This window comes from Aulostomus chinensis, chromosome 7, assembly GCF_037954235.1.
Source record: "Aulostomus chinensis isolate RoL2024-O1b breed Wild chromosome 7, RoL_Achi_v1.0, whole genome shotgun sequence".
Classification (NCBI taxonomy): Eukaryota; Metazoa; Chordata; class Actinopteri; order Syngnathiformes; family Aulostomidae; genus Aulostomus; species Aulostomus chinensis.
In genome coordinates this window covers 21652446-21679532 of record NC_141326.1, presented here as the reverse complement: position 1 = coordinate 21679532, position 27087 = coordinate 21652446, and the positions used below count along the sequence as shown (strand labels likewise).

Genomic DNA, 27087 nt, shown 5'->3' with positions numbered 1-27087 from the left:
TTCAATTTTATTGGTTCACAACACAAAGACAACAGCGAAGACACTAGCACACCACATCGCACCTATGTATAGTAAGTCATGTACGATGGCCTGGATCATGGATGCATTTGGGGGAAGGGGACGCCAACTGGCCTGCGTCTGACGTCACGGCGCTGGAGAGGAGGCGATGAGAGGAAGCTGCAATAAACACACACACAGGGCGTCTGCGCCTATCTAAGTAGGACAATAAAGTGCAAACGGCATCAATGCTTTTATAATGGATTTAGCAGATATGCTTCTTCTTAAACTTTTCCTCTTCGTGTACTTACTAAACTACACCCAAGGTGAGTTGTGCATTCAGAGGGAATATGTTGCAAGTGGTGTTATGTGTGAAACAGCGGCTGAGAGCAGAAAGGCTGCTAGCTTGTTAGCTAACGTTAGGGATCAGCAGGGCCTGCTTGTTATGAAGAGGACTGCACCCTTTTTGCCGTATTACTTCTCGCTTAGAAACGATGCATAGCGGGGGAGCTGACTTGGATTTACGCGGTTTATTGAAATAAACCGATGTTGTCCGTGTGTTTCTGTGTGTTGTCATCGTTTTTATTGAAGGGGCTAAGTCAGTTTTGTTGTCGTGCGAATAGCACCGACATCCATTGTTATGAGAAGATGGAGATGCCGACTCGGTATGGACCGTTAGCTTTGTGCTAGCTAAGGCTGTGCCGCTACCCGGAACGATTTTGTGAAATAAAGTTATGACACTGACATCATGTTGTCAGTAGCGTAACCTTACCAGCGACTGCTTTTTAAGATTACGCGACATAACAAAAGTTATCAGATGTGAATTCTCTCTATGCTGTCACTAGCCAACGCTGGGCTGTAATGATGTCCTTAAGCTAACCTGGTAATCCCTTCGCAACTATAACTTTTTGATGATTTTTTATAAAAGTGGTTGTTGCTTTGTTTTTGTTTTCGGACACAAAACATCTAAGCAAAATGCCGTCTTGTACAGGTTTAAAGTTGTACGGGTTCGCACAACTGCAATACACATTTGCTTAGGTTTAGGATAAAATGACCTAACGGGCTAACGGTAGCATGGAACGAAGTGTAGTTAATGTGGCTGGTAACAAGAAGCCAGTCTTGCAGAGTTGGATGTTTTTGCCTCATACATTTGTAGTAGTCGTTGAAGTTGAAGGCGTTACTGTGAAATTCTGTGTCAACATTTAACTTAGAAGATGTCTCATTTCCTCACCAATGATTAAATAAACAGCGTGGCACCTTTGAAACCAGTCGGTCGTAAAAGTGTAGTAACTGTGCGTTAGCTGCGCGTTGATGTGTAGCACATTCATTGAAGGTTTACTATCTGACAAATTAAGGTAGAGTTGTGGAATTCACCTCTTAATGAAAAATTTAATGTTAACCCTTAAATATTTCATAACGCACATGAGCAGAAAACTAGCAGAAGCTTGGTCTTCTTGCCCATCTTTGTTACACTGAATGCTGTAATTTATTGCCCACTTAGTTGTCAGCCATAATTACCTGTCAGAGAGTACAAATTACATACTGCCTTTTACTGAAAATACTTCGCGCTGGCCTGAATGTTTCATGGCTGCAATGTGATGTTACAAATACACCAAAATGCTGAATGGATTTAAAAATACAGGAACTTAGTTTTGGTCATTTAAGTCTCAGTGAAAGTTGTCTTGTTTGTCTATGTTTTATTGAAATGCTAGTCAGGCAGGCTGCTTTTGAGTGTGAAGCAGTGGGTGAATGGGTGGAGGTGCTGGAGAATCTTTTCCCTTCATGCCCACCACCCACTCATCTGGTGGAGAAATAATTATGCTGTGACGCTGGGGGCTGTTGTTGAGCACAGCTCTGAAACTGGCATCCATTTGTCTTAAATAGATTCAGCAGAATTTAGAAATGCAGACCACATTGAATTTTTTTTTTAAACATTTGAATCCAGTCTGTTATCAATCTGCCGATTTATTCAGCTGTATGATAAAAAAATAAATACCTCGGTTTTTACTCCGTAACATTGTTATTATACGGTCAATCAAAAGACTTTTATATGAAACTATCCCTTGTTCAAAATACAATTAAAATAAATTTTTAAAAAATGTTCTCATATTGATAGTTGGTGTGACAACAGCACACGTTGGTAGAAAGACACGTCAGTCTTGGCTGTCAGTGCAAGAAATGAACATGTTATGATATTTTCTGTATAAGCACACATTGTCCAATGCCATCTAGGAATACGTTCTTTAACACATTGTTTGTACGAGTGGTTTCATATGATGAATGCATAACTTATTGTGAAATTAGAGCTGTGGTGTCGATTTTGTCATTTCCTATTTATCTATGAGGATATGAGTTAAAGGTCTCATTAATAGCACTTCCTCTGTTCTCTCCACACAGGTCACTATAGGAATCCCCTCAACAAGTACATCCGTCACTATGAAGGCCTTTCTTACGACACAGAGCTCATTCACAGCAAGCACCAGAGGGCCAAGAGGGCACTTAATAATGAAGACGCGTTTCTTCATTTAGACTTTCACGCCCATGGAAGGTCAGTCAACTTTTTTTTTTTTTTATAGATACATATTCATCTTTATGATTGAAGGCTTTACCCCTTCAGACCTGGTCCAGAGCTCACAGGGGATTAGTCGCGCGCGCGCGCGTGTGTGTGTGCGTGTGTGTGTGTGTGTTTGTTTCATGGTTTCTGTTTGGTTGCATGGGTTTGTCAGATTTCCTGCAACAATCTAAATGCATCCAAGTTGGGTAAAGTGGGAATTCATGAATGAGTTAACCGCTGATTGATAGGGATGGTAACGTTCACTCATTCACATTGCAGGCTACAGTTTGTGGGGATTCCTGGGGGAAATAAGTCTCTTTCACTATTAATCATGTGATCAGGACGGGACAGGATTAAAGCTCCTCTGGAACGGGCGGGGCACAAACCATAAAAACATTGGTCTGTTTCATTTTATGCTGCCAAATGCCACCAAAGTGTTTCATAAGCATTCTGTTTGTGTCGCCCCATCACATATTGATTGTCTATTTTTGTTTGCATTGGAAATTGGTAGGTGTTGTTTTGTTGAAGAGCTGCACACACAGTGCATTGATTCAGCTGCTCGCTCCCAAACACACTAACAACTGACTCATCTGTAAATAGGCTCATACGAGGTGTGGACATGAAGTGTGACTCCATGCACAATCCAGCAGTGTTGTGCTCCGAAGATGTAATATATGACTCATGAAAGTAATGATATTATCTATTAATCTCAACCAAAAGTATTTCAATACTCTTATTACTTTGACTTTACGCCTCACAGAATAGGGAATTGCCTCATTTCGTTAGGAAGTTTGCACCTCAACCTGTATGAATGGCAGCTAATGCTTCATACTAGTAGCCTTTCTCTGCAGCGTATGAATCAATAAACGTTATAGGAAAGATGGAAAGCACACCTGCTACGCTCTCCACAAGCTTAATGATTTGGTGCTGTCAGAGTGTGTCTGAAGATTTTTTTTTTCCCTTTGTTTTTTGCAGTGGAAAGAGTCATAGTATAAATACCTAGACACAACTTACATTTGATGATGTTGTCCTCCAACATCCAAGAATATTAAAAGTAATGGGATTACTTCCAGCTGTGAATGTCTGATGTAGTGAACTACTCGGTGATGAGCAAATGCAATGATAATGCAAATTAATTCAATGTAGTTTGATTTCAGATCATTAGGAGGCTGAAAATAAATGCATGGGGAGTTGCTTTATCAGATTTGTAATCATAACAATAATAATAATAATTACTGTTATTATGATTACAGAAGTTTTATTACTAATTATTCCTCAATGGGGTAATATTGTTATACTGCTCAGCACCAGTACTGGCTAACCTGCTCTTTAAACCCGTCTCTGTCAGTTGCAGCTGCAAGTACAATCCGTTCTATGGGGATTGAGCAGGATTTTTTAAAAAGTGTCTCGTGGGATTGGGACAAGACAGGAATATTTTAGTGAGAGCAGAAAGGGACAGCTGTGACTCCCTTGTCACCCTCTAATTACACCTGTGCACTAGGATGAAAGTTGAAAGCACAATTTGCTTGACAAATGTGCACGGGATACAGATACAATTTGGGTTGAACCCTGAGTCAAATGTTTGTTCCAGGAAGATTTGATTTCCTTTATATCCAAACACTACTATAGGGTTTCTGCCGGTATTGTTTAGAAATGTGAACCAAACTTTCACACTGACTCGTCATCTCCAAGCAATTTCCCTAGTACACTCTCTCTCGTGTCCATTGCTCACAGCAGCCAGTTCTTGTCAAGTCTCTTGTCATTCCTTCAGCCCAGCCTTGCATGAGTGTAAACAAAGCTTTGGGCTTCTGTGGAGGGAGGCTGAGGTGTATCTTGATGAGTTGGATTCTTATCTTTTTTCCAGAGACACTACAAAGAACTTCTGAAAAGACACGATGGATAGTAGTCTCAGAGAAACCGCATAAATGAGATTCATACTGAGTCGCAGCATCAGAGACATAGAGGTGTGATGTGTGTAAAAATGACACTAACTAATGGTTTGATAACTACGTAAGAGGAACAGAAGAAATAGAAGCTGTCTTTACCTTATCGAGGTGCTATTTGTATAGTGTCACAGTGGTAGTTGCTTCATATGTGCCTGTAATGTGTCTTATCGTGGGCAATGCATCAAGCCTTGGCTACAGTAATGGAGATGTTCACAGCGTTCACGTGATACCTGAGTGGGAACCCCCTCAAAGGTGGATACAAATAGTCCTGGCTATGGTTGCTGCTTGTCCAGTATTTTGAAGAGGCTGGTTTGCTCGAAAATGTCTCTACTCTCCATGACAAAGTCAAGACCATCTGGCTGGGAGCTTGGCAAAGAGTGTTTATCATCCTGCCTGTAGCAGAGCCTGCTGTTCCCGAACTCAGATGCTGTTTAATAGGCAAGAGACTGATAAGAACCATGCAAACAAACATGTGAGGAAGACGTCTGTTTCCTTGAGAAGCAGCGATGTGTCAGCTTCTTTTTCCTTTTGAAATCCTGACAAAGCCACACACACACACACATCCTGCATTCTTAACATTCAGTTTGCTGCACAGATACCCACCCTGCCTTCCCTTTATTTGAGCTATCTGAATACAGCTGAAATATTCTGTGCATTACTGCCTGTTTGGGGTGTAAATAATTTGATCAGCTAGTGTTGGTGTACTTGACCAGTTTAGTTGTTGTCAGTTATGACTTCAGTCTGCATGCACACAACAAGAGATCTGTTCTGTCGTGTCAAGTTTGAACACATTTTTCAACTCTAAATTGCAGGTAGTTTAGCTGCTGACCCACAGAACAGCAGCTTACACACAAACAAAAGGGGCTCTGTGTAGGTGTGACTTGAGACCCAAGGTTTACTGTAATAATGTTGTTCCCCCGGCCATATGTTTGAACAACACATCTCTCACAAAATAAAGATTCACTTCTACAGAAGAAACCAGCTCAGATTTCTTTGTCTCTACCAAAACTTGCCTTTACTCGCACCCTTTTGTTTTCCTTTCATTTGCATTTTTTCTTCTCCTTAAAAAGACCATTGGATATTGCCCATCTCTCAAATTGAGGCCAAATTCGGATCCATACCCATATCTATCAGAACACCCACTCTGTGGCATGCAGCAGTTTTATATCCTAACAGAGAGATGCTCTTTCTTTTCTTTTATTGCAGGCATTTTAATTTGCGAATGAAGCGAGACACTACCTTGTTTGCTCAAGATTTGAAGCTGGATGTTTCAGGAGAAGAATTTCCATATGATACCTCTCATATCTACACTGGTGAAATCTATGGTGAGACAGAGCCTCTTATGTAAATGCAGTACAAGGCATTTGTTTAACTGGTCTGGTGAGACTTGAATTTCAAGCATCCTGTAACATGAGGAATCTGTAACTTGGATTCTTAGGTGAGAAAGGTACCCTGGCTCATGGCTCTATTGTGGATGGTAAGTTTGAGGGCTTCATTCAGAGCTACCATGGCAACTACTATGTGGAGCCTGCTGAGAGATACCTGGAGGGCAAAAACGTGCCTTTTCATTCCGTCATCTACCACGAAGACGACATACGTAAGTCTCTGGCAATATCAGCTACACACATACTTACACAGGCTGTGTAATTATCCAACTTGTGTAATGTAACACATGCGTATGTAAATGTGCAGTCGGGAAACGTGTAAGGTTAAGCCAGCTGAGCTGATGCAGACAGACTGGTGTGATCGCACCCTGAAGGAGCAGAGACACCCAGGGTGCTCATTAGCTGAGTAACACGATCTTTCTCTCAGGCTACCGGTTCATTTAAGCAGTCTGTACAACATTGGTATAGAAAGTGAGCATCAAACACACTTCGCCACCCTGTAATTTCATAGTAGCCTGTGTACATATAGCGTGTTGCTGTTGGGCAAGGAAAACACAAATGTGAGAGGAATGGCTAATGAGAGTGACAGGGGAAAGTAAGAGCTCACGCTGGAAAGCTAGGCTCAAGTGGCGTGTAAGCACCTCCATTAGTTGATCATGAATAGCATCAGAATTAGTGTGACTCAGGGGGTTAAGTAGCTAACATTGTCTCCCGTAATCCTAACAGTGTTGTCTCGGCTGCTCTCTGTCTGTCTGTCTGTCTGTCTGTCTGTCTGTCTCTCTCTCTCTCTCTGTCTCCCCCCTCCTCCTCCCTCCCTCCCTCAGACTACCCTCACAAGTACGGCCCAGAGGGAGGCTGTGCTGATAGCTCGGTGTTTGAGAGGATGAAGAAGTACCAAGCTTCTGCCATAGAGGAGCCACCCAAGGTGAACTCTCCCTCACTTCACAGTCAAATCTCAGTCAGAGTTTTATAGGAAATCTCCTCAGCCAGAGCAACTCATAGATGCCTCCGAGTTACATTTACTGGTGTGAATATCTTACCAGGGCTCAATGAATACGTTTAAATGCGGTTCATGTTATACTATGCTACTTTGCTTTTGTAAGCCTGTTATTTAGATGTATTTTACTAATAAATGACACATTGAATAAATCTGCTTTGGTATTTAAGAAGTTAAACATCATATTTCCTTTCAGCATGTAATTGAATTGAGGATAATGTCCCATTTTAGCCTGAAATAAAATGACACTCGTGCCTCTTTGAGTTAAAAATGGAATAAAACCTCTTCCCCATATGTAAACAAACCATTTGAATGTGATCTCTAGTGTGAATTCTCATTTCTTGTATCTTACATGTACAGTTGAGTCCTTTTTCAGCAGCTGCACGACATGAACTCACTGCAGCTGAGAAAAACACAGCCTAAAAATACCGGCCATTATTTATTTAGCTACTGTTTGGTTGCAAATGCTATATATATGTTTAATTTAACTGTCCATTTCCTGCTCTACATTTCCTGTGCTGCTCACATCAGGAGCTCCACACTGGGGCTGGCCTTAATGACCCCGTGCTGCTGAGGAAGAAGAGGATGGCCCAGGCTGAGAAAAATACTTGCATGCTGTACATTCAGACTGACCACCTCTTCTACAAATATTACAAGACCAGAGACGCTGTCATTGCTCAGGTAGGTTTGGCACAATTCAGTGGATATTCATGCAACAGTGGTAGTTTTAATACAGGGAGAATTAGAGAGCACCAACCAGAGATTAGCCAAATATCAAAACAAGCTAGAGTCTTGGAATTTGTCCCACTCCTCACCTCCACTGTGATTGGACGGCTGGGTTTAAAGTGACGATGACGAGTAGAAAGTCTTGACATTTTTCAGTTATGGCAACCAGAAAAGTTCCCAACATTCAAAGCAGAACAGATGCTCATTACCTTATCATGCTGCTTCCATTTATAGCTTGAACACTTCTTATTCAGCAAATTTTAGGACTAACACAACAGAAATGAAAAGTGCCTCATCACTATAAATATTACTCCAGAATTGATGAGAACTCACTATGACGTCCTTTCTGCTGTGCATATTCTTGTGCTGCCTTGCTAGCATATTGGTTTGTTCACTTGATTGTTGTTTTATGGGATCAGCGGTTAAACCCAAAACTGCGCTATTGTGTTCTTCCTCTGTCAGATCTCCAGTCACGTCAAGGCCATCAACGCCATCTATCAGGGCACAGACTTCATGGGGATCCGCAACATCAGCTTCATGGTTAAAAGGATCAGAGTGAGTTTCGTACTGATGTCGTATTTAAATGATCCGGCATTTGTCTTCCATCCGAACTCATCGTCATCACCCTCCCCCACAGATCAACACCACCACTGACGAGAGGGACAGGTCAAACCCGTTCCGCTTTGCCAACATCGGAGTGGAGAAGTTCCTGGAGCTGAACTCTGAGCAGAACCATGATGACTACTGTTTGGCTTACGTTTTCACTGACAGAGACTTTGATGATGGCGTGTTGGGTTTGGCGTGGGTGGGAGCTCCCTCAGGTACTGCAGGACAGTCCATGCGTCATCAGTGATCAAACTGTGCAACGCCATAGACGCAGCATCAGATTATTGCCTCTAAAATGACTGTTGACATAGTTCTAAACCTCTCATACAGATTAAAGTGAATATTCTTATCATCTTGACGGAAGGATTTATTTTACAGCATTTGTATGTTTTAGGTGTAGCTACCAAATTAGTGGGTGGGTGTATATTTAACCATTGGCTCCATCCAGAAATAGCTACAGCTTCACTGCATTTCAGCTATGACAAGAAACTGTAACTGGTGATTGACCAGAATGTTGTAAAAACCAACCACAGCATCAAACTAATATAAGTCCCGCGGTGTTTGGCCTTAATTAATTACCAAATGGTTCAGTCACGATGCTTTGTATTGGTAGAACTCTGTTGTAAAGTAGAATATTTTCTAAGATTCTGAATTTGATGTTGCTTTGTTGAAATACTTTTATTTTATCTACCAGGGTATTTTCATGGGTGTTACATGTTTTTGCCTATGAAACGCTACATGTTGCCAGTCTAATCCAGGCCTGATTTCTGTTGTTTTTGGTCACCCTTGCTAAAACCCTGTGGTAGCCTTGTGGGATTATTGAGTTTCCCTGAATATCTCTTACATGCCTTATACGCATTTGGCATGATGCTAATCTCACTTCCCAACCTTGATGAGTGCTGAGATCCCCAGTATACACCAGTGGGGGTGACTTATAGTCCTTTGCAGATCCATAAATTTTAGATTCTTTTCAACAAAAGTCCTTCACGTAATCCTCAGTATGATGGTGTCCTTGACTCTGACTTTACATGGCGTTGGTCATCCCTTTTTATAACAGCTTCTATCCCTCCTTCCTCCCCACATGTCAGTCATTTGCCAACAGCATATGTTAAGATTGTTTTAACTAAGAAATCAAAGCTGTAAAATTTCCTTATCAGGTTAGGGGGTAGCATGGCTTTGAGGTAGCGTGGCCGTCTAGCAACTGAAGGGTTGCTGGTTCGATCCTCACTTCCCCTGGTGACCATGTCGAAGTGTCCTTGAGCGAGATACTGAGCCCCTAAATGCTCCTGATGGCTCTGTGACAGATGATTTATAACCCATCAATCCATACAAAATGGATGGATTGATGGGTTATAAACATATTTATTTGACTTCACCTTTAAAGTTTAAGCTGTGGCCTGGAGGATGGTTTGTGCAAACCTGTGCTTGTCATTCTCAGGAAGCTCTGGAGGAATCTGTGAAAAAAGCAAGCTTTACTCTGACGGGAAAAAGAAGTCTCTCAACACTGGTATAATCACTGTACAGAACTACGCATCCCATGTACCTCCAAAGGTCTCCCATATCACTTTTGCACATGAAGTAGGACACAACTTTGGCTCTCCAGTGAGTAACTAAAACGGGACACATTTATGCATGGAGAGATGGAATTTATTAAGCTTGTACTCCATGTCCTGTTCTCCTCTTTGAACCTGTGCTTTTTTTTTCCCTTCTTGCTCTCAGCATGACTCTGGGTCTGAGTGCACCCCAGGAGAATCAAAGAGCCAAGACAAGAAGGAGAAGGGCAATTATATCATGTATGCAAGAGCCACTTCAGGAGACAAGCTTAACAATAATAAATTCTCCGTCTGTAGCGTGCGCAACATCAGCCAAGTGCTGGAGAAAAAGAGAAGCAACTGTTTTGTCGGTACGTTTTTTTTCCTCTTATGTCAGACTTTCAGTCACACCGTCCACACAAAGCAGAGTTTCAGACATGCAAATCCATAAACAACATTTCCAGATTCTGCCCTCGAAACACTGATGAGTGTGGGTGATTTTTTTTTTTTTTTTAACCTCATTGCCCCAATGAGAATCTATTTGGCCAACAGAGCTGCACCAACCAACATGTTGGCTGGTACAAGCTCTGTTGGCTGAAATCCAGTACTATTTTTACTGACATCACTTGGCAGCCCGTGGTGGAGTTGTGCTTTGTTATCTCATGCATCAATGGGAAAGTGTCAGCTATTAGTGTTGGCTTCAGAGATTCCTGCTGCACCTGATAGTCCTCATATTTCTACCAATCAACTGATGATCCCGTTGTCTCGTGCTGGTGGATTAGCTTCTCATATGGATCTTTTTTTTCGTGATTTTTGCAAGGACTCATTGTCTTCTAAAGTCTTGATTTTCTTATACATGTGAACCCTCTACTCTCCTGTAGTTGATCTACTTTTACAAAGATTTTTCTGTGTCTTTGCTGCCTCGAACAGAATCTGGCCAGCCCATCTGTGGTAACGCCCTGGTGGAGCCTGGCGAGGAGTGTGACTGTGGTTACAGTGACCAGTGCAGGGACCAGTGCTGCTATGACGCCAACCAGCCCGATAATAAGAAGTGCAAATTAAAACCCGACAAAGTCTGCAGGTAGATTTGTTCGTCTTGCCATTTCTCTATTTTTGATTAAGCATCGTTTGGGATCATTTTGACTGAACACGAGTGTTTCCCTCCAGTCCCAGTCAGGGCCCTTGTTGTACTGCTGAGTGCACCTACAAGGGTCGTAATGAAAAGTGCAGGGAGGAGTCAGAGTGTGCTCACCAGGGTATGTGTAATGGAGTTAGCGCCCAGTGCCCCTCATCAGAGCCCAAGGCCAACTTCACCGCCTGCCACGGAGAAACTCAAGTCTGCCTCAATGGGGTGAGTAGAAAAAACACTTCAAGACTGCAGGAAATAGATGTTATTACTAAGTAGGTGTACCATTTAAATTGTTTTTCTACTCTAACTGATACCACTTATGGATCCAGTACAGAGTTGTTTTTTTTCCAAGGAAAAACTCAACATAATAGCTTTATTTTATCAAATACTGCATAGGAATTAACATTTCTATGTCGTGATTATACAACAAACCGCAAATATAGAATAAAATGTGATGATTGAATTAGAAAATCCATATTTACAGCAAAAGAAACTGCATCTATCCATCATCCATCCATCCATTTTCTAGACTGTTTATCCATGAAGGGTCGCGGGGGGGCTTGAGCCTATCCTGGCTGACACTGGGCAAGAGGCAGGGTTCACCCTGGATGAGTCGCCCATCTGTTGCAGGGCAATTAGGGGCTCAGTATATTGCTCAAACATACTTGGACACTGGGGGAAGTGAGGATTGAACCAGCAACCCTTTGGTTGCTAGATGGCCACTCTACAAAAGAAACAGCAATGATTTAAAAAAAAATATAAATATAAGCTATGTTTATTACAATGGAAATATAAAATAAATGAAGAAACAATTCTTTATTTCAGTGGACAGTGACTGATAATCCACTATTACCTCTGTCACACTGAAGTAAAGGTGCAGACGATATTCAGACTTATTTTGACCAGTCATATTTGTGTCCTAACTATCTGCTGGCTAATCGTTACTTTTAAACATTCATGTATGTTTGTGGCATTTAGTAAAGCCAGTGTGGGTTCAGGGCTGCTAGTATACGGAATGTAGCACAGCTTACGTGAGATGGAGGAGGCAACAAAAGAGGAACTTAGAAGCTAACCAGTTCAAAACTGCATCTCTCCTCCTGCAATGTGATTGCTATGTTGGGAAAGAAGCTGGTTTCCACCTCCCATCTACCTCTCAACACTCGTGACATCAGTCAAATGTAACCAGGCTTGTGACAGTTTAGTTCTCTCTGCCAGAGAGTTCTTGCCCCATCACTGAGTTGAAAATTAGCCTTTGCAAAGATATCCCCCAGGGCCTGCATACTATCAGGTCTGGTACCCATCGCTAGTTATAGCAGCTTTATATTTATACCAGTTGGTGTCTGATCTCTCCCGTCTTCATGGTCCTCCCCCACAGGGCTGCTCTGGCTCCATCTGTGAGAAGTACGGGCTGGAGGCATGCACCTGTGCCAGCCAAGATGGCAAAGACGAGACTGAGCTTTGCCATGTGTGTTGCATGGAGAAGAGTGAGTCCTTTAACTTTCCCTGATATCTCTTTCATTGGAAATATTATCTTTTTCATTATAAATGAGCTACGGACTTTCATCCATGTCTACAGTGAATCCCAACACCTGCAGCAGTACGGGCTCAGAGCGTCTGGCTCGTTTCTTCAATAAGAAGGTGACCACGCTGCCAGCTGGCTCACCTTGCAATGACTTCAAGGGTTACTGCGACGTGTTCATGAAGTGTCGCTTGGTGGATGCAGACGGACCTCTGGCCAGACTAAAGAAGGCCATCTTCAACCCTGAGCTCTATGAGAACATTGCTCAGTGGATTGTGGTACGTACCACCTGCTTGATTCTGAGTGGACGGTTATTTGATGTTATGGGATTATCTTGTACGTTCTGATTATGTTTAATTGGTCCTTCCTTATTCGACTTTCAGGCCCATTGGTGGGCGGTGCTACTGATGGGAATTGCACTCATCATGCTCATGGCCGGCTTCATTAAGATCTGTAGTGTGCATACGCCGAGCAGTAACCCAAAACTCCCCCCTCCCAAGCCTCTTCCAGGTGAGTTGAAGGTCATGAGTTTGTTGACCTGCTTCCATGGTGTCCTCTGTAGCTGACCGAGATGTGAAGCCTTGTTACAATACAATACAGCGGTGTGAATCCTTGTGTACTCGCACTCGATGAATGTTTGGTGACATGACATTTGTGTCTTTTTTGTCGACATCCTCGTGGGATGGAGAGGAGACTGTAGTAGGCGGTGGAGCACTTGCTTAGTTTGAGCGAGGGAGCCTAGAGGGAGTGGTGCAAGGGGAGAGAAAAACTTCAAATTAAAAAAATGAAACACATGCATGTTCTGTTGAGATGTGTCTGTATATCAGTGCTGCACGGACAGAGCTGCTATTCACACCCATCATTTGACTGTTAAAGGTCATGGAGCTGCACGTCTTCCTCATGAAGCTCCTTGTATTCTGACGCATCTGAAACATCACTCTCCCAATAGTCAGAGTTTTCAAATACATACACTTTGAATACCCTGAGTGCATCTCTCATCTGAGATCTTAATCCAATGCTAACCTCACACTGGAGGATAATTGAGGAGCTTCTGCGTTCAATTTTCCCGTGTTGATTCTGAGATCAGAGTCTTCATTATCGGAAATCCTGTAGTGTGAAAGGAACAATGGCATCTGAAGCAGAAACTTGATTCGTACCGAGTAGCTGTAAACATGAACATCTGTAAACGAAAGTTTCCATGAGATCCTGGAACCACCACTCTGAAATTGTGCAGTTTTGACTTGTCTGGTATATACATTCTTAAGATTAAAAAAGTTGTCAAATCTGTCATTGTACCTGTCTGCTGCATTTTTAAACCAGTTTGATTCTGAGAAGCCTCTTGTATACACCAGTCCAAGCCAAACAGTTTCCCTAAAACTGAATTTGTTATTGAAAAACTGAATTTTGAAGCAAACCGAAGAGGTAAGTGATCTACTCAAATTTTTATGAAAACTGTAAGATTCACAAGCATTGTTCATGCGGAGATTTGAGCTGAACTAATGTCCTTCCCCTGTCAGGCACTTTGAAGAGGCGGCGAGCGCAGCAGCATGCTAGCTCCCAGGTGCAGCACCAGTCTCAGCACCCACACGGCCACCAGCACGGCCATGGCGGCCACGGCGGTCACGGCGGTCAACGGCAACCCCAGAGGCAGCCTCAGCGGCAGGCGCAGCCCCAGAGGCACCACCGTCAGCCCAGAGAGAACTATCAGATGGGCCAGATGAGACGCTGAGAACCTGCGCCCCGCCCCCTCCCCCCAATGCCTTGGCTCCTCCTTGTGCCTACAGTGGGAAACTAAAGCGTCACTCCATCCAAAGAAAAGCCTGACATGGTTGTTAGTCATCCTCATATCCTCCATCTACAGACAAAACAAACACATGAAAAAGAGAAAACACTGTCTAGCAACTCGATTGGCTCTTCGCGGAGTGGACTCGACCATCAGCCATTTCCAATTCAGTGCGATCTGGCATCTTTTTTCCATCTTTATTTTTTCATTTCTAAGGAGTGCCAAGGAGTTAAGGAATCATGTGTAGCTTTAGTACATTCTGTGATGTGTTTTTGTTCTATTGCAACGTCTTCTTGAGTGACACACCCGTGGCTGCCGGTGAATTGTTCCGTGCTTTTTCTTTTCGCCATCCTAGCCAGGGAATGAGAGACACTCAGCGGGGATTTGCGGCACTTTTGTGATTTACACATGTCAAACGGCAAAAGACACATGCTCCGGTGTCTCGTGCAGTCTTCTGCATGTGACTGTATATATTTAGTGTATCATAAGTGAAAACAAACTATTTCTTCTACTGTAAATGTGTAATTCTTCACTTTTTTTCTTTTATTTTTTTGGTTAGTGCTCTCAGGACTCTTAACACATAAATGAAGGAAGGATGGCTGTGATGAGTTCCGTGGACGTTGCTTTTGAGAAGTTGATGCCACCAGGTTCTCTTTGCAGTCGTCCAATCAGGTGGATCTCTTTCACTGTTGCTAGCTTGCTAGATTTTGAATTTGAACAAGGTCACCATATCCTTCTTTTTAGGCCTTCTCTGTTCAAGGTTCCACCGCCGCCCGCCCCCCCCCCCTTTTTTTCCCCCCATCTTTTTATTGTCTCGCTAACATCACCTTTTGGTTCTGTTGTGTAGCATGCTAGATGAGCAGCGGGGTCACGGGAATAGAAAGGGAAGGTCGCCTAGCTTGTTATACCTTTTTATTGTCTTTTACCAATTTGACTCTGAAAATGAAGAATGAATAACCACTAACTGAAGCTGACGATGATTATGATGATTCTGTTCAGATATGAAGGCTGCTGTGGCTTAGTTTAGAAATGAGAGCGTAATCATGTTGCAGAGTTAGTTTACATGAGTGTGGAAGTAAATTTTAAAAGTGACTCCGTGTGGGATGTACAAAAAAAAATATGTAAAATGAAATCATTCTATTATTCTTCAGATAGCGAATCTAAGAACTTTTGTGGGCATGCAACACATTGATTAAATGTGACTATTAATTGACCATGGTCTGTAATAATTGTATGTCTTTCAACACGCTTTACTTTGACAGCTATTAATGTTAAACCGAAGGAGTAGTGGCACACAGCACTGTTTTCACTTCAAGTAGTGTATCCACTAGTTTCGCAGGAGACAGGCCGTTTGATTTCCTTTTTTTGTTTTTTCCCACGTTCACCTGCTATCTCCTGCTCAAAACACTTATCATGGACTGAATCCCCTTAAGAGCTCATGAGTTCTGGCCTCAGCGTGCCGTTAAGCTTCATCACGCCCGTCTATGTGCACAGGTTTCACGGACGACTGGAAGCACCTGCAAATGTTTCTGAAGCCACTCGGTGATGTGAAGGATGTGTTGTGGTATTGTTGGACCTCAGGTGTTTTCTTCCCCTTTGCTGCAGCTGATTTTACATGACAGAGAGGATTCGCTGATCAGGTCACATGATGCAGTATATTATGCAAAATCTTTTGCTTTGGCAAGTGGGCCAAAAGTTAACATTGAAGCACAGAGATTTGCATTATATATCGTGCATAGAAAGGATTTCTTTTTTGTTGTTGTTGTTGTGCTCTGACTTTATTTTATCCTGGCATTATTATTATTTTTAAATGCATGCAATACTAATCACAAGTAATCTTACACTGTTCTGACAGTTGAAAGAATCAGTTATGTGCTCTGGAGGGGACATAAAAAAATAATGTCTCTATTGATTTCATGCGGCAGATGAATCGGGCTGGTCGAAGGTTTTTCTCATGTCTGTACAAAAGAGGAGCTCTTTAAAATTGTCATCTTCTAGGCTGCAACTCGCCTGACAAGTCTGGAGAATTTACATGTAAACTTGTATAGTACTTCGAAAAATTTGCATTTCATTTGAAAATGAAAATTACATTTTGATACATCTGTTCATTTTTTGTATCCTAATTCCAGAGTAAGTTGTTCAAAGATGTTCATATGTGACAAACTTTCCTCCTTAAGTTATTTATGTTCTTATATGTGCTAGTTGAATTGCAGTTTGCTTATGATACTTTTCTCCACCATCATCAAATGATAAAACAATTCAGTGTGATGGAGTTAATGTTACATTCTCATTTTGGTCTTTGTTATCCTGTGGCATGGTTTGGGTAGACGAGCAGAAGAATAAATGCCTGTAAATTTACTTTGGTTTTAATTTCGTAGTCTTGGTAAAGTTTTTAGATAAACGTGCACTGAAATGTCCAAATTGAGTTCAAATGTTGTAGGTGATGTAGGCCGAAAGAACACGCGATTAAAAAGTAATACTACTGTCTGATTTTAATGTTCACTGTGTTTTATACAGTATCGGAAATTTTTGTTCACTTTGAACATTTTTACTAAAAAAAAAAAAATTTCAAATTGTATTGTGCAAAGAGATGTAATTTTTGGAGTACTTGAAATGCATTAATTAAAAGACTCATTCAAAATAAAATAGACCACTGTTTACTGTCTGTAATGTGTTATCTCTTTGGGTTTCTCTGTTAGTTTAGTGGTTTTATTTACTTAACCTCCAGAGACACTTTAACATTGTTCAATCAAAAAAAAAAAAAACACGGTTGAAAGAATAAAGAACGAGATGCGTACAATTTTGACCGAAGCGGCAAAGTCCTGATTGCTCGTAAAGACTTGCTTAACAAATGCCAGTCTTTGGGATGGGTGAGTCCTTTACTATCTCCAACAGATCCACAGTTGCCAAAAAATGTACAGTCAAATTAGTCTTTTTCTGGGTCATCCTTGACTTCAGATGTGTCTTTAAAAGCCAGAGCAGTGACGAATAACCTCTCAGCAGGGGCATCGGATACAAGGGCGGTGTACATCTTTCACAGGAACTGCATTCATCATCGATGCTGTTTGTTTTGTTTCAAATCCTCAAAGGCTGCATTTGTTTTTTAGCAGAGTTGCTGTATCCCAATAGTGTTGTGTTTCTACTTTTTACCTGTCACTTTCTGTGAAATACTCTTATTTGCCATCTTCCCTAGAACAAGAGAGGAAAGCGCCTCCATCTTTGTCTGCATTAACACAGCTCGAGTTGTGTACAACACTTATAATGAAATAATTTAAAACTATGAGACATAGTAATTTTAGAATGGGACACACAGAACTAATTTGTATGTATTTTACACAGCACTCTTTAGGATTTTGTCTAACCAAAGAAAATGTTTTTGACTGGAGAGCGACTGCTACGATTAATCATGGCTGACTTTGTAAGAGAGAAATGAGCATTACTTCTGGACATACCAAAGTCCCCAACGTGATCTTTCAACACAAATACACTGAGGAGGTGCAAGTCTTGGAAGTTGAGCAGGCACGACAGGGGTGTGCTAACCCGCCCATCCACTACTATTCATTGTGCTAAGCTAACTAGGGGCCAGTATCCCCACTACTTCTCACATACAGAGAAGGGTATTGATCTTCTTGTCTGACTCTGGGGAGGATGGCAAATAAGCATATTTCCTAAACGTTGGCATTTTCCTTGAAGGAAAACAATCTGAGGATGAATTGATGTGTACACAGAGTATGTTTTAGGATGGAATGAGCAAAATGTGACATTTTCTCAGTGAACAGTCTTTACAGTTTTGTCAACGCTTGGATGCTGAGTCCTGAATGCGTCCTACACTGCAGTAGGAGGGCAGCCGCAGCAGAGGGAGCAGCTGCTGTGGGTGACTGTTGTGACCAGAGGTGTTACAGTAGTGAGTCACCACCACTGACTCTTCATCTCTGTTTTCATTGAGCAGTAGTTCAAATATTATCACATGATAGCTTTCCTCATCCCGTTGAGGACATTTTCCTAATGAGCCTGTCTGATGATGTAACAACCACAGGAACGTGTACGTGGGATCCTGGAAGTGCGCATTTGCACATGCAATGGAATGTGGCCTGATATTGATTACCAATATGGATCCTTCACTGCAGTCACTCGTTCTGACATAACCGAGCGCTCACCCACTAAATGAGCTTGTAGGCTCAATATTTTCTAAATAAAGCATTTCAATATGTCTGCATTGTCGTTATCAATGATATTGTTTGCTTTCTCACATTTCCCTCCATGCTGGTGTCTCTTTGTGCCCGAAACAGTGAATAGAGAAAGAGGACAATGCTGCTAACTCTGGTCAATATTGTACATTTAGCTTTCAGCTCTGACATCATGGCTGATAAGTGAGCAGCACCTTTTGTCTCCACTTGCAGTGACAAAGCATGATTGTAAAAGTGTCAACTGGACTGAGCTGCCCCCCCCCCTTCCCCCATTCAGCAGCTGAGCCTGAAGACTGTTAAACAAAGAATGGAAACACACTGGAAGGAAAGAGAGAGAGAGTCCCAGTTCATTGTCCATTATCAGATAATGGCCATTGGATTTTTCAAGACTCCATTCAGTCAGAAGGAGTGTTAGGTTTAGTTTGTCCTGCAAAATTGTTTACTCTCAGATGCTTTAAACAAATACAGACAATGATTTAAATGATATGCTGGTAAAAAAAAACAAACATGTAAATGACTTAAGGTATGATGGTTTGGATAACATTTAATTTGGAGGAACACCTACCCGCATATCCAGAGTAAGAAGGAACACCGTGTCAAGCCCGTTCCTGGAGGCCTGATACAGCACCTGGATTGGATATCAAACACTTTCAGGGGTACCCACTGAATTTTGTTGACCAAGTTATCGCTCACAGTAAACCAGTTGCCAGATTTTGATACACCTGGGAGAGAGAGGAAAGAACACAAAAGTGAAAGAGAGAATGAGACCATGTGACATCACCCCTGCAACTTGTTTATTCCTGCTCAGGGCAGCGGTGGAGCTGGGAGTCAAATGTGGTTACACTCTGCTGAATTCCAAGCACTGTGATCAGTGCCAGTATCAGTTCAAATGTGAACGCTCTTCAACCTTGATCATTGCAGGAATACATCTGCTGTGTGTGTGTGTGTGTGTGTGTGTGAGAGAGAGAGAGAGAGAGAGAGAGAGAGAGATAGCTGATGTGGGAAGTCCAGCTGCACCTGAACATGTTGCTATTCAGTCGATCAATATAAAATGATTTTCTATCCTCCGTGTCTGCAACCATGAGCCCTATACACGGCAGTCTAACATGACCGGTCATGTGATCTATACATCGACCCTCAGAGCTGTCAGGTAAACTTGCCCCGTAAATACGGACCAGAGTGGAATCTTGTTTACCGTTGGTGGTTCCCTGTTGCTGTTTTATCCTTGAGCCTGACTCAGCAGTCCTGATTGCCTGGGCTGCTCGGTGCTGGAGCCTCAGAAACAATGAGAGGTGAAGGGTGGGTTTGTGTGGCTGATGTGAATTTCTTCTCCTGGTATTTCATACATTTCTCATGCAGGTTTATTGAATGTACTCGCAGCTACAGACACGCTGGGCATGCGCTCCACTTCTGTATTTACATCTCAGGCAGGTGTTGGGGAACATTACTGCATATTTAGAATGATTTTTTTGAACCTTAGAATGAAAAGCCTGACGAGTAAGGGATTCATTTACGATGGATACAAGTGAGTTGTTAAACATCTGTTGCACCTTCCCTCTGGTCAAGGCTAAAAGTAAATGGACTCAATTTTATATAGAGCTTTTCTACCTTAGCGGCACTCAAAGCGCTTTACAGTGTCATGTCATTCACACACACACTCACACACTGATGGTGGAGGCTACCATGCAAGGCGCCAACCTACTCATCAGGAGCAATTATGGGTTCAGTATCTTGCTCAAGACACTTCAACATTGTCACTGGGGTCGAGGATTGAACCAGCGACCCTTCGGTTGCTAGACAGCCACTCTACCCCTGAGCCATGCCACCCATAAGAACACCCCATCTTTATTTGCACTAAGTGAACCAACTCGCATTGTATCAGGGGAAAGGAGGTGGCAGGTTATTTTAGCAAGAAAAATGTGTGGAATAAAAAAATAAATATATTTGTGGTTTTGTTGTAGGCGGCACGGTGGTGCAGTGGTCAGCACTGTCGCCTCCCAGCAAGAAGGTTCCGGGTTCGAGCCCTCGCTCCAGCACAGGATCTTTCTGTGTGGAGTCTGCATGTTCCCCCTGTTCCTGTGTGGGTTCTCTCTGGTACTCCAGCTTCCTCCCACCATCCAAAGACATCAAGAGGGGACGAGGCTGATTGATACTCTAAATTGACCGTAGGTGTGGCTGTGAGTGTGAATGGTTGTCTGTCTCTATGTGTTGGCCCTGTGATGGACTGGTGACCTGTCCAGGGTGAACCCAGCCTCACGCCCAAAAGCTGCTGGGATAGGCACCAGCCCAGCTGTGACCCCTAACACGATAAGCAGTAGAAAATGGATGGATGGATGGTTATGTGGTACTGATTTTGAACCATCTTATTTTTCAAATTGTCTATCATGAGTCAAAGTTGTACAGTCATTGGTTTGAATGTCAGACAGACCAGAAACTCAAACTCAAGTAAAGCATGGAGCTGAGTAGAACTTTCAGCTTCCTGCACACTACACAAATATACAGTATAAGAACCATCAGAAATACAAAGATTTGTCAAGGATTTAGTGAACTGTAGCAGTACTTCTCCTGAGGATGGGGTCGAAGCAGACGAGGGATGTCTGACTTGACCCCACATACATTAACTCGATTACAACATGGCACTCGGAGGCAAAATCCTTCTCTATAATCTTAATAGCTACACACAAATGATCCCTCAACAGAGGATGGAGTCCTACTGATGCAGTAATACAAGGTGTAAAATAGATCTCTTAGGGAAATAGAATTTTGTAGAAATTTTAATGTACACAAAACAACAATGAGAAAAAGTACAAATAATGACATCGGGAACAATCGCAGTTGGCAACAGATGTCTGCTTAACATCAGAAAGACAGACTCAATGTCAGACGAATTTTTGTTAAGCAAATCAAATTGATGTTCAAATCCAACGTTGGGCTTGAAACCACCAAAATATCACCACCAGTTATCGTCAGTATTCAACATCAAACTGATGCTGTTCTCCTGACATTGAATTTTGGCGTTGCGACCAAACGTCATGTTATAAACAACACTGATGGCCAGCTGGGTTAAGTAAGAAAAGAGAATAGAAACAAAACATTTTATGAGATTATACAGACTGTAACACATGACTAGTTTGGAAAAACAGGCTTGAACCATGAAGGAGACATTCATGCATGTAAAACTATCATTCTACTCTAATGTCAATATACAGTATATACAACACAGTCAGTCATGTGAAACACACGGGGGTTCATGTGTTTATGAAACATAAAATGTAAAAAGTTAAAGTGTACAGGAGACAGTTCAGTATGAGATTCAATGACAGGCTTAGTATTTTTCAAGGATGGTGCAATATTTTGTCTTTTTTTCTGTATTTCTACAGTAACCGTCTGTATACCGTCTGTAATAGCCGCAGTTTCCTTCTAACAAGTGATACTAATTTTACTTTTGTGTCAACAGTCTCTGCAGAACAAAATGCCAATCAGAAGTGTTACTACAGCCGATCCTGCTAATAACGGGTTTGCCAAAGAAAGCACACTGACAGAGGAAGACTGTCCAGACAGATGAGAGCTTCGCTGGGTGTTCTTTGTCTGATTGACAGTGACACCCAGTTGAATCAAGTCCTGCAGGTGAATGTCAGTCTTAGCTCATGGTAATCATCTCATATTTATCTTTCAGACTGCAGTCCTCATCCTCCTCATCTTCCTCTTCCTCCTCCTCCTCCTCCTCATGGGGCTTCTCTGGTTCTTCACGGGGGTGGTGCAGCTCAATAAGCAAGTAGTAAAGAATGGCGGCAACCACACCTCCCACCATGGGCCCTGCTACAGGGATCCACCACCAGTAGCCTGCAGTGCTGCAGGAAGAAGACAAAAAAGAGTCAAATGGATAGCACAAAGCCTGTGAATGATCCCTCAATTGATCATTCACAAGCATTGACTGCATCTGTGCATGTGACATTACATAATAGTAGGGTTCATGTCAGCAACTCAAGTCTAATCAGCCCATTCATTATTTGTCCAAATGTGCTTGTCTCTTGCTTACAGATTCCGATGTATAGATAAAGATAAAATGTAAAAACCACACATTTTCTCTGCAGTTACCTGAAGACCTCCATTCCCCACCCTGCCACAGCTGTGAACAGTCGGGGACCCAGGTCTCTGGCAGGGTTCAGGGGATAGCCACAGTTCAGTCCCATGGACACACCGATGGCCATGATGATCAGGCCGATGGCTAGAGGCTCCACACCTTTAGGAGCGCCAATGTTTCCTCCGTCAATGATAGCCAGGATACACAAAACCAGCATACCTGTGCCCACCACCTGCAGGAGCACATCAGTCCTTTTATAAATGGCAAGCCATTTTTTTTTCTGAAGTGATCATTGAACAAGCTCACGATCCAAAAATCCTTTTCAAAATAAGAACTCCTGTCATTGGTCACCTGCTGAGCCAGCCAATTGAACCCTCCCTGGGAAATGTAAATAATAAATTGACTATTTTTGCAACAAAATGATGGTTTACAACTTGATTCTGTTTTTTTCCTCCTTAACACTGATATATTTACTTCTCACAGATGTACACCTGTACTCTGTGTAATTTCTTCTTTTGAATCAGAAAACCGTAATGTCTTAAGAAGAAGTATGTTGGGATTTGTGCCGTGGCTCCTGATTAGTTAATCTCCCATCGGTTTAACAGGTCCATCTATGAACTGATCAGAGAGGCCTTCTCTGGCCGGGCCCTTCTCTCTGGTGGGGTCCCCCAGGGCTCTATTCTGTGCCCCCTCTCAGTTTACAAAATAGACGCTAGTCCAAATCTTACATGAACTTCACATTAATTCCCATTGCTATATGTCACCACATTGTACAGCCAAACATCAAAAACTGCATATTCATTAATGTCCTGTAGTGAATAGCTCAAAACACTTATCATTATTACCTCTCTTGTCCATACACTAGCAGTATTAACAATCTCTCCTCTAGTCTGAGGGTCTTATCTACTAAGGTCTGAAAAGAGGGCAAGCAACCTTGGTGTTACCTTTGACTGTCATTTGATGCTCAGGTGACCAAACTGTTGCTGACTTGCCTTGCTCAATTCAGTCAGATAACAGATCATTCCTTTCATCTGCAGACCTAGAAAAGGTTGTTTAGCTCATCTAAACTTGACTATTGCAATACACTTAATGCTGGTATCAGCAAGTGAAACATCCAAAGACTGCAGCAGTTACAAAACACGGAAATCCAAGTAAATCCTTGCCTGCAGATCTCAGGAATTTAGAATCCTCTTTTAAAGACTCATTACAGTCATACAGGGGTTTTCTGAATGATGGCACATGTAACCATATGAATTAATCACATAAATGATTATTATTTCAACTTGTGGCAATTCTTGACTTTGTGCATTTCCTTAATACACCACTGGTTATTTCTTCAAACTTGCAACCACAACTGCAATGACTTATTAGCATCACTATCACCAACAGAGAACAAACATCTATGAGCGCTCTGCTAGATTTATCTCCACATGGTGTGGTTTTTCAACAGACTTTAGTTTGTAGACATGTTATTTTTGCATGGCTGCACTGACTAAACTGAAAGCAAATGGTGTTGACTATAGATTTGACCTTCGAGTGAATAGCAGGAAATGGGTCATTAGACCTAAATCTAAATAAAAGAGGGGGTGTTCTCAGACTAAATAGGACAATCAATTTCACATTAGCCACATTTCCTCGACATTGCAGAATTTAGAGTCTAAATGGGTTGCAATGCACAATAGAGGAGAGGGTCAGTAGGTCAGAGCAAGCAGAGTTCACCTGATCAATAAAGCCTCCAAGAACTGACAAGTGTCTTGCAGGGTATGAAGCAAAAATGTGACCTGTTGCATTAATTCCAGTCACAGAAAAAATCCCACTGGTAAAATCCATGAAAGCATCTGTGAGTGTGAATAGAGAGAGAACATTTAGTTGAGGGTCAGAATGACATTCAGTTTTAGACTGCTACTGATGTCACAAAGCAAAAGAGTCAGTTTTAACAGATTCTGTGTCAGCATTGATTTTACGGTCATATATCCAGTTGTAAAAGAATAAAAGATGTCGACATTCACCATAATATAATCCAAATACTGCAGCAGCTCCAGCAAAAGCACCAAGAAACTGAGCAATGACATAGAAAGGAAACTTCCAGATCTTCAGTTTGCCCAAAATCACCATGGCCAGAGAAACAGCAGGGTTCACATGCCCCCCTGGGAAGAAGGACAAAGAAGAGAATAAAAGAGGGTTGTGGCGGGTGGGGGTTGATGGCATGATATCCTCTTCATCATTAGCGAGGCTGTCACATTTACGAGAGGCAGCAGAAGGGCAGCAGCCCTCGGGGCAGGGCAGGGTTTTGTTTAAGAGCCCTGTGACAGAATAATGATCCCAGATTAGAAGTAGAATTATATAGTTTTAATCAAACTGAGCTAACATCCTACCCGTTTGTTTCTCTGTGTTCTGCCATTATGAAAACCAGCTGGTCTGTTGTTAAAAGTAGCTGCTGCTCAGATAAGGTGCGCATCCATGGAGGAGGCGTGTTCCTGGGATCTTGTCTAATTTTCCCTCAACATGCTCAAACAGAGACAAACCTTTTTAACATTCTGCTTTGGTGATGGAAGTTCAAAGGTCCTAATATGACTTTAGAAGAACGTTCCATTTTGGTAACTTTAGGGTCACATTGCAACATTTCAAAAAAGGAGTTTTGGGATGCAACAAAAACGATCATGGTTCTCTATATGTCGCATGAAAATGTTTGGGAATTTTCGAGAGGGAAAAGCACCGAAGTTGTGCATCCCCAGAACATCCTTGATGATGTGCGGGACGTCACCTTCTAACATTCCCACAGTTCTTTAAAGGTTAGGGGAGTTATTTGATAGAATAGCAGGGGAATATTCAGCACATTATGGGAAGGTTTTATGATCCCATAACCTTTGCAAACCTATAATGACATTAGGGGCCCGACCTTGCATCACCTTCCAAGATTGTTTGCACAATTTAAAGTAATATTACAAGAACTTTCAACAGGGGACCTAGAAGGAACATAATAAATTATTCCCAAAAATGTTCCTGGAGGATACTACACCCTAAAACCCTAAAATTCAGCTAAACATCTTCCTAAACTTAGATCTCCATAATGGGACCACACAGAAACTCTAAAGGAAAATGACAAGACAAGCAGCAGAATGGACTAATAACGTAACATTACGAGTGGGGGAGCGTCATGTGGACTGAGATGGGTCTATGTCATAGACTAATGAACGTAGTATGATCGATGGCATTTGCAGGACATTCAGTGCCCGGGGTTATGAATGACCCCAGAACTCAAGGAAATCAATGGCCAGTACGCATTCATTCAATCTGGCCAGAGAGCTGGCACGTTCCTGCTACACTGGAGCCGTGGAGCTGGCACATGGCTGGAAGTTAATACAGGAATCACAAGCAACACTGAGGCGGCACGGTGGTGCAGTGGTTAGCACTGTTGCCTCACAGCAATAAGGTTACGGGTTCCAGTCCCGGCTCCAGCACAGGATCTTTCTGTGTGGAGTCTGCATGTTCTCCCTGTTCCTGTGTGGGTTCTCTCTGGTACTCCAGCTTCCTCCCACAGTCCAAAGACATCAAGAGGGGACGAGGCTGATTGATACTCTAAATTGACCGTAGGTGTGAATGGTTGTCTGTCTCTATGTTGGCCCTGTGATGGACTGGTGACCTGTCCAGGGTGAACAGGTCAGAGCCTCTCACCTGAAGGCAGCTGGGATAGGCTCCAGCCCCCCCACAACCCTTAACAGGAATAAGCGGAAGACAATGGATGGATGGACAAGTAACACTGCTGATGTCTGGATCAGAGCAAGACAACTGTGCCACAATGTTTCACATGCACTGACAACATGCAGAATATAGGCTCTCGTAAAAGTAACATTTTTCTTTTGATTTGACGCCGGTATCATTTAGAAGTCATCTTCTTTTTTTGTTATTGTTGTTGTTTGTATAGGTGCTTTGCAAGTGTTCCAAAACAAAACTACATTTACCAGACACTCCTCCAGCTACGTACGCCGCCATCATCAGTCCTACAGAGAAGCCGATGTGGACGGTGAGCGGCTCACCCAGAGAATTTCGGCTGAGGACAGTTTGAGCGACCGAGCCACATCCAAACAGCTGTTGGAGGAGAACACCTTTTATTATCAGAACTATTCATGTCAATATTGCTTTTAAATGATCAAATCAGGAAGTGGGAAAAGATTTCTGAGGAACAGCTTTTGTAAAAATTAAACATGCATGAGAAAAATACTTCGAAACAATAAAACAAAGAGGAAGAAGCACAACTGTGAAATCAAAGATGAAACAATAACAAAACATTTATTTTTTTGACAAAGCTGAAGAAGGAAAAAAAAAAATTAAGATATGCAAACTGTTACTCACAACCAGGACAAAAGTCCCGAGGAATTCTGCCAGGAATTCCTTGAGTATTCCATGTTTCAGAGCGCAGCGTTGCCTCATGCTTCTCTTGTGCTGTGTTTCCATGTGTCACTGAGCCAGCTGCTGCTAAAACTGCCAGATGTGCAGCAGTGTGTACCTCTGGAGTTCATCAGAGTCCCATCCCAGCCTCTACCCGACCATTCAGCACACACTATTGATCCCTTGTATCACACTCCTCTTCATCCTCAGCCAAACACAGAGTTTCTGAGCTGAGTGACTGATGGGTGGTTTT

At 42.3% G+C, this 27087-nt stretch overlaps 2 protein-coding genes across 2 annotated transcripts; one reads left to right on the top strand and one right to left on the bottom strand.

Moving 5' to 3' along the window:
- Window positions 1-34: 34 nt before the first annotated feature.
- LOC147259048 (disintegrin and metalloproteinase domain-containing protein 10-like) lies at window positions 35-16855 on the top strand. The gene is made up of 16 exons (XM_086209238.1): window positions 35-323; window positions 2395-2545; window positions 5704-5822; window positions 5936-6094; window positions 6707-6807; window positions 7411-7560; window positions 8068-8160; window positions 8243-8426; window positions 9650-9813; window positions 9931-10114; window positions 10674-10824; window positions 10911-11094; window positions 12248-12356; window positions 12449-12669; window positions 12775-12901; window positions 13909-16855. Exons 1-16 carry the CDS (start codon window positions 257-259, stop codon window positions 14118-14120), a joined length of 2376 nt encoding a protein of 791 aa, XP_086065364.1. The 5' UTR covers window positions 35-256; the 3' UTR covers window positions 14121-16855.
- Window positions 16856-21135: 4280 nt separating this feature from the next.
- Window positions 21136-27057, bottom strand: aqp9a (aquaporin 9a). Its single transcript, XM_086209237.1, has 6 exons — window positions 26799-27057; window positions 26408-26534; window positions 24455-24592; window positions 24165-24283; window positions 22460-22677; window positions 21136-22212 (listed from the first exon to the last, which is right to left on the bottom strand). Exons 1-6 carry the CDS (start codon window positions 26898-26900, stop codon window positions 22002-22004), a joined length of 915 nt encoding a protein of 304 aa, XP_086065363.1. The 5' UTR covers window positions 26901-27057; the 3' UTR covers window positions 21136-22001.
- Window positions 27058-27087: the final 30 nt, after the last annotated feature.

Excerpts from the sequence above, each read along its gene's own strand:
- LOC147259048 (XM_086209238.1), top strand. The coding sequence starts at position 257 with ATGGATTTAGCAGATATGCTTCTTCTTAAACTTTTCCTCTTCGTGTAC. Across the intron at positions 12,357-12,448 it reads TGTGTGTTGCATGGAGAAGA|TGAATCCCAACACCTGCAGC; the intron begins GTGAGTCCTTTA and ends CCATGTCTACAG. Across the intron at positions 12,670-12,774 it reads ACATTGCTCAGTGGATTGTG|GCCCATTGGTGGGCGGTGCT; the intron begins GTACGTACCACC and ends TTCGACTTTCAG.
- aqp9a (XM_086209237.1), bottom strand. The coding sequence starts at position 26,900 with ATGGAAACACAGCACAAGAGAAGCATGAGGCAACGCTGCGCTCTGAAA. Across the intron at positions 26,535-26,798 it reads TCGGGACTTTTGTCCTGGTT|CTGTTTGGATGTGGCTCGGT; the intron begins GTGAGTAACAGT and ends CTCCTCCAACAG. Across the intron at positions 22,213-22,459 it reads TGGGGAATGGAGGTCTTCAG|CACTGCAGGCTACTGGTGGT; the intron begins GTAACTGCAGAG and ends TTCTTCCTGCAG.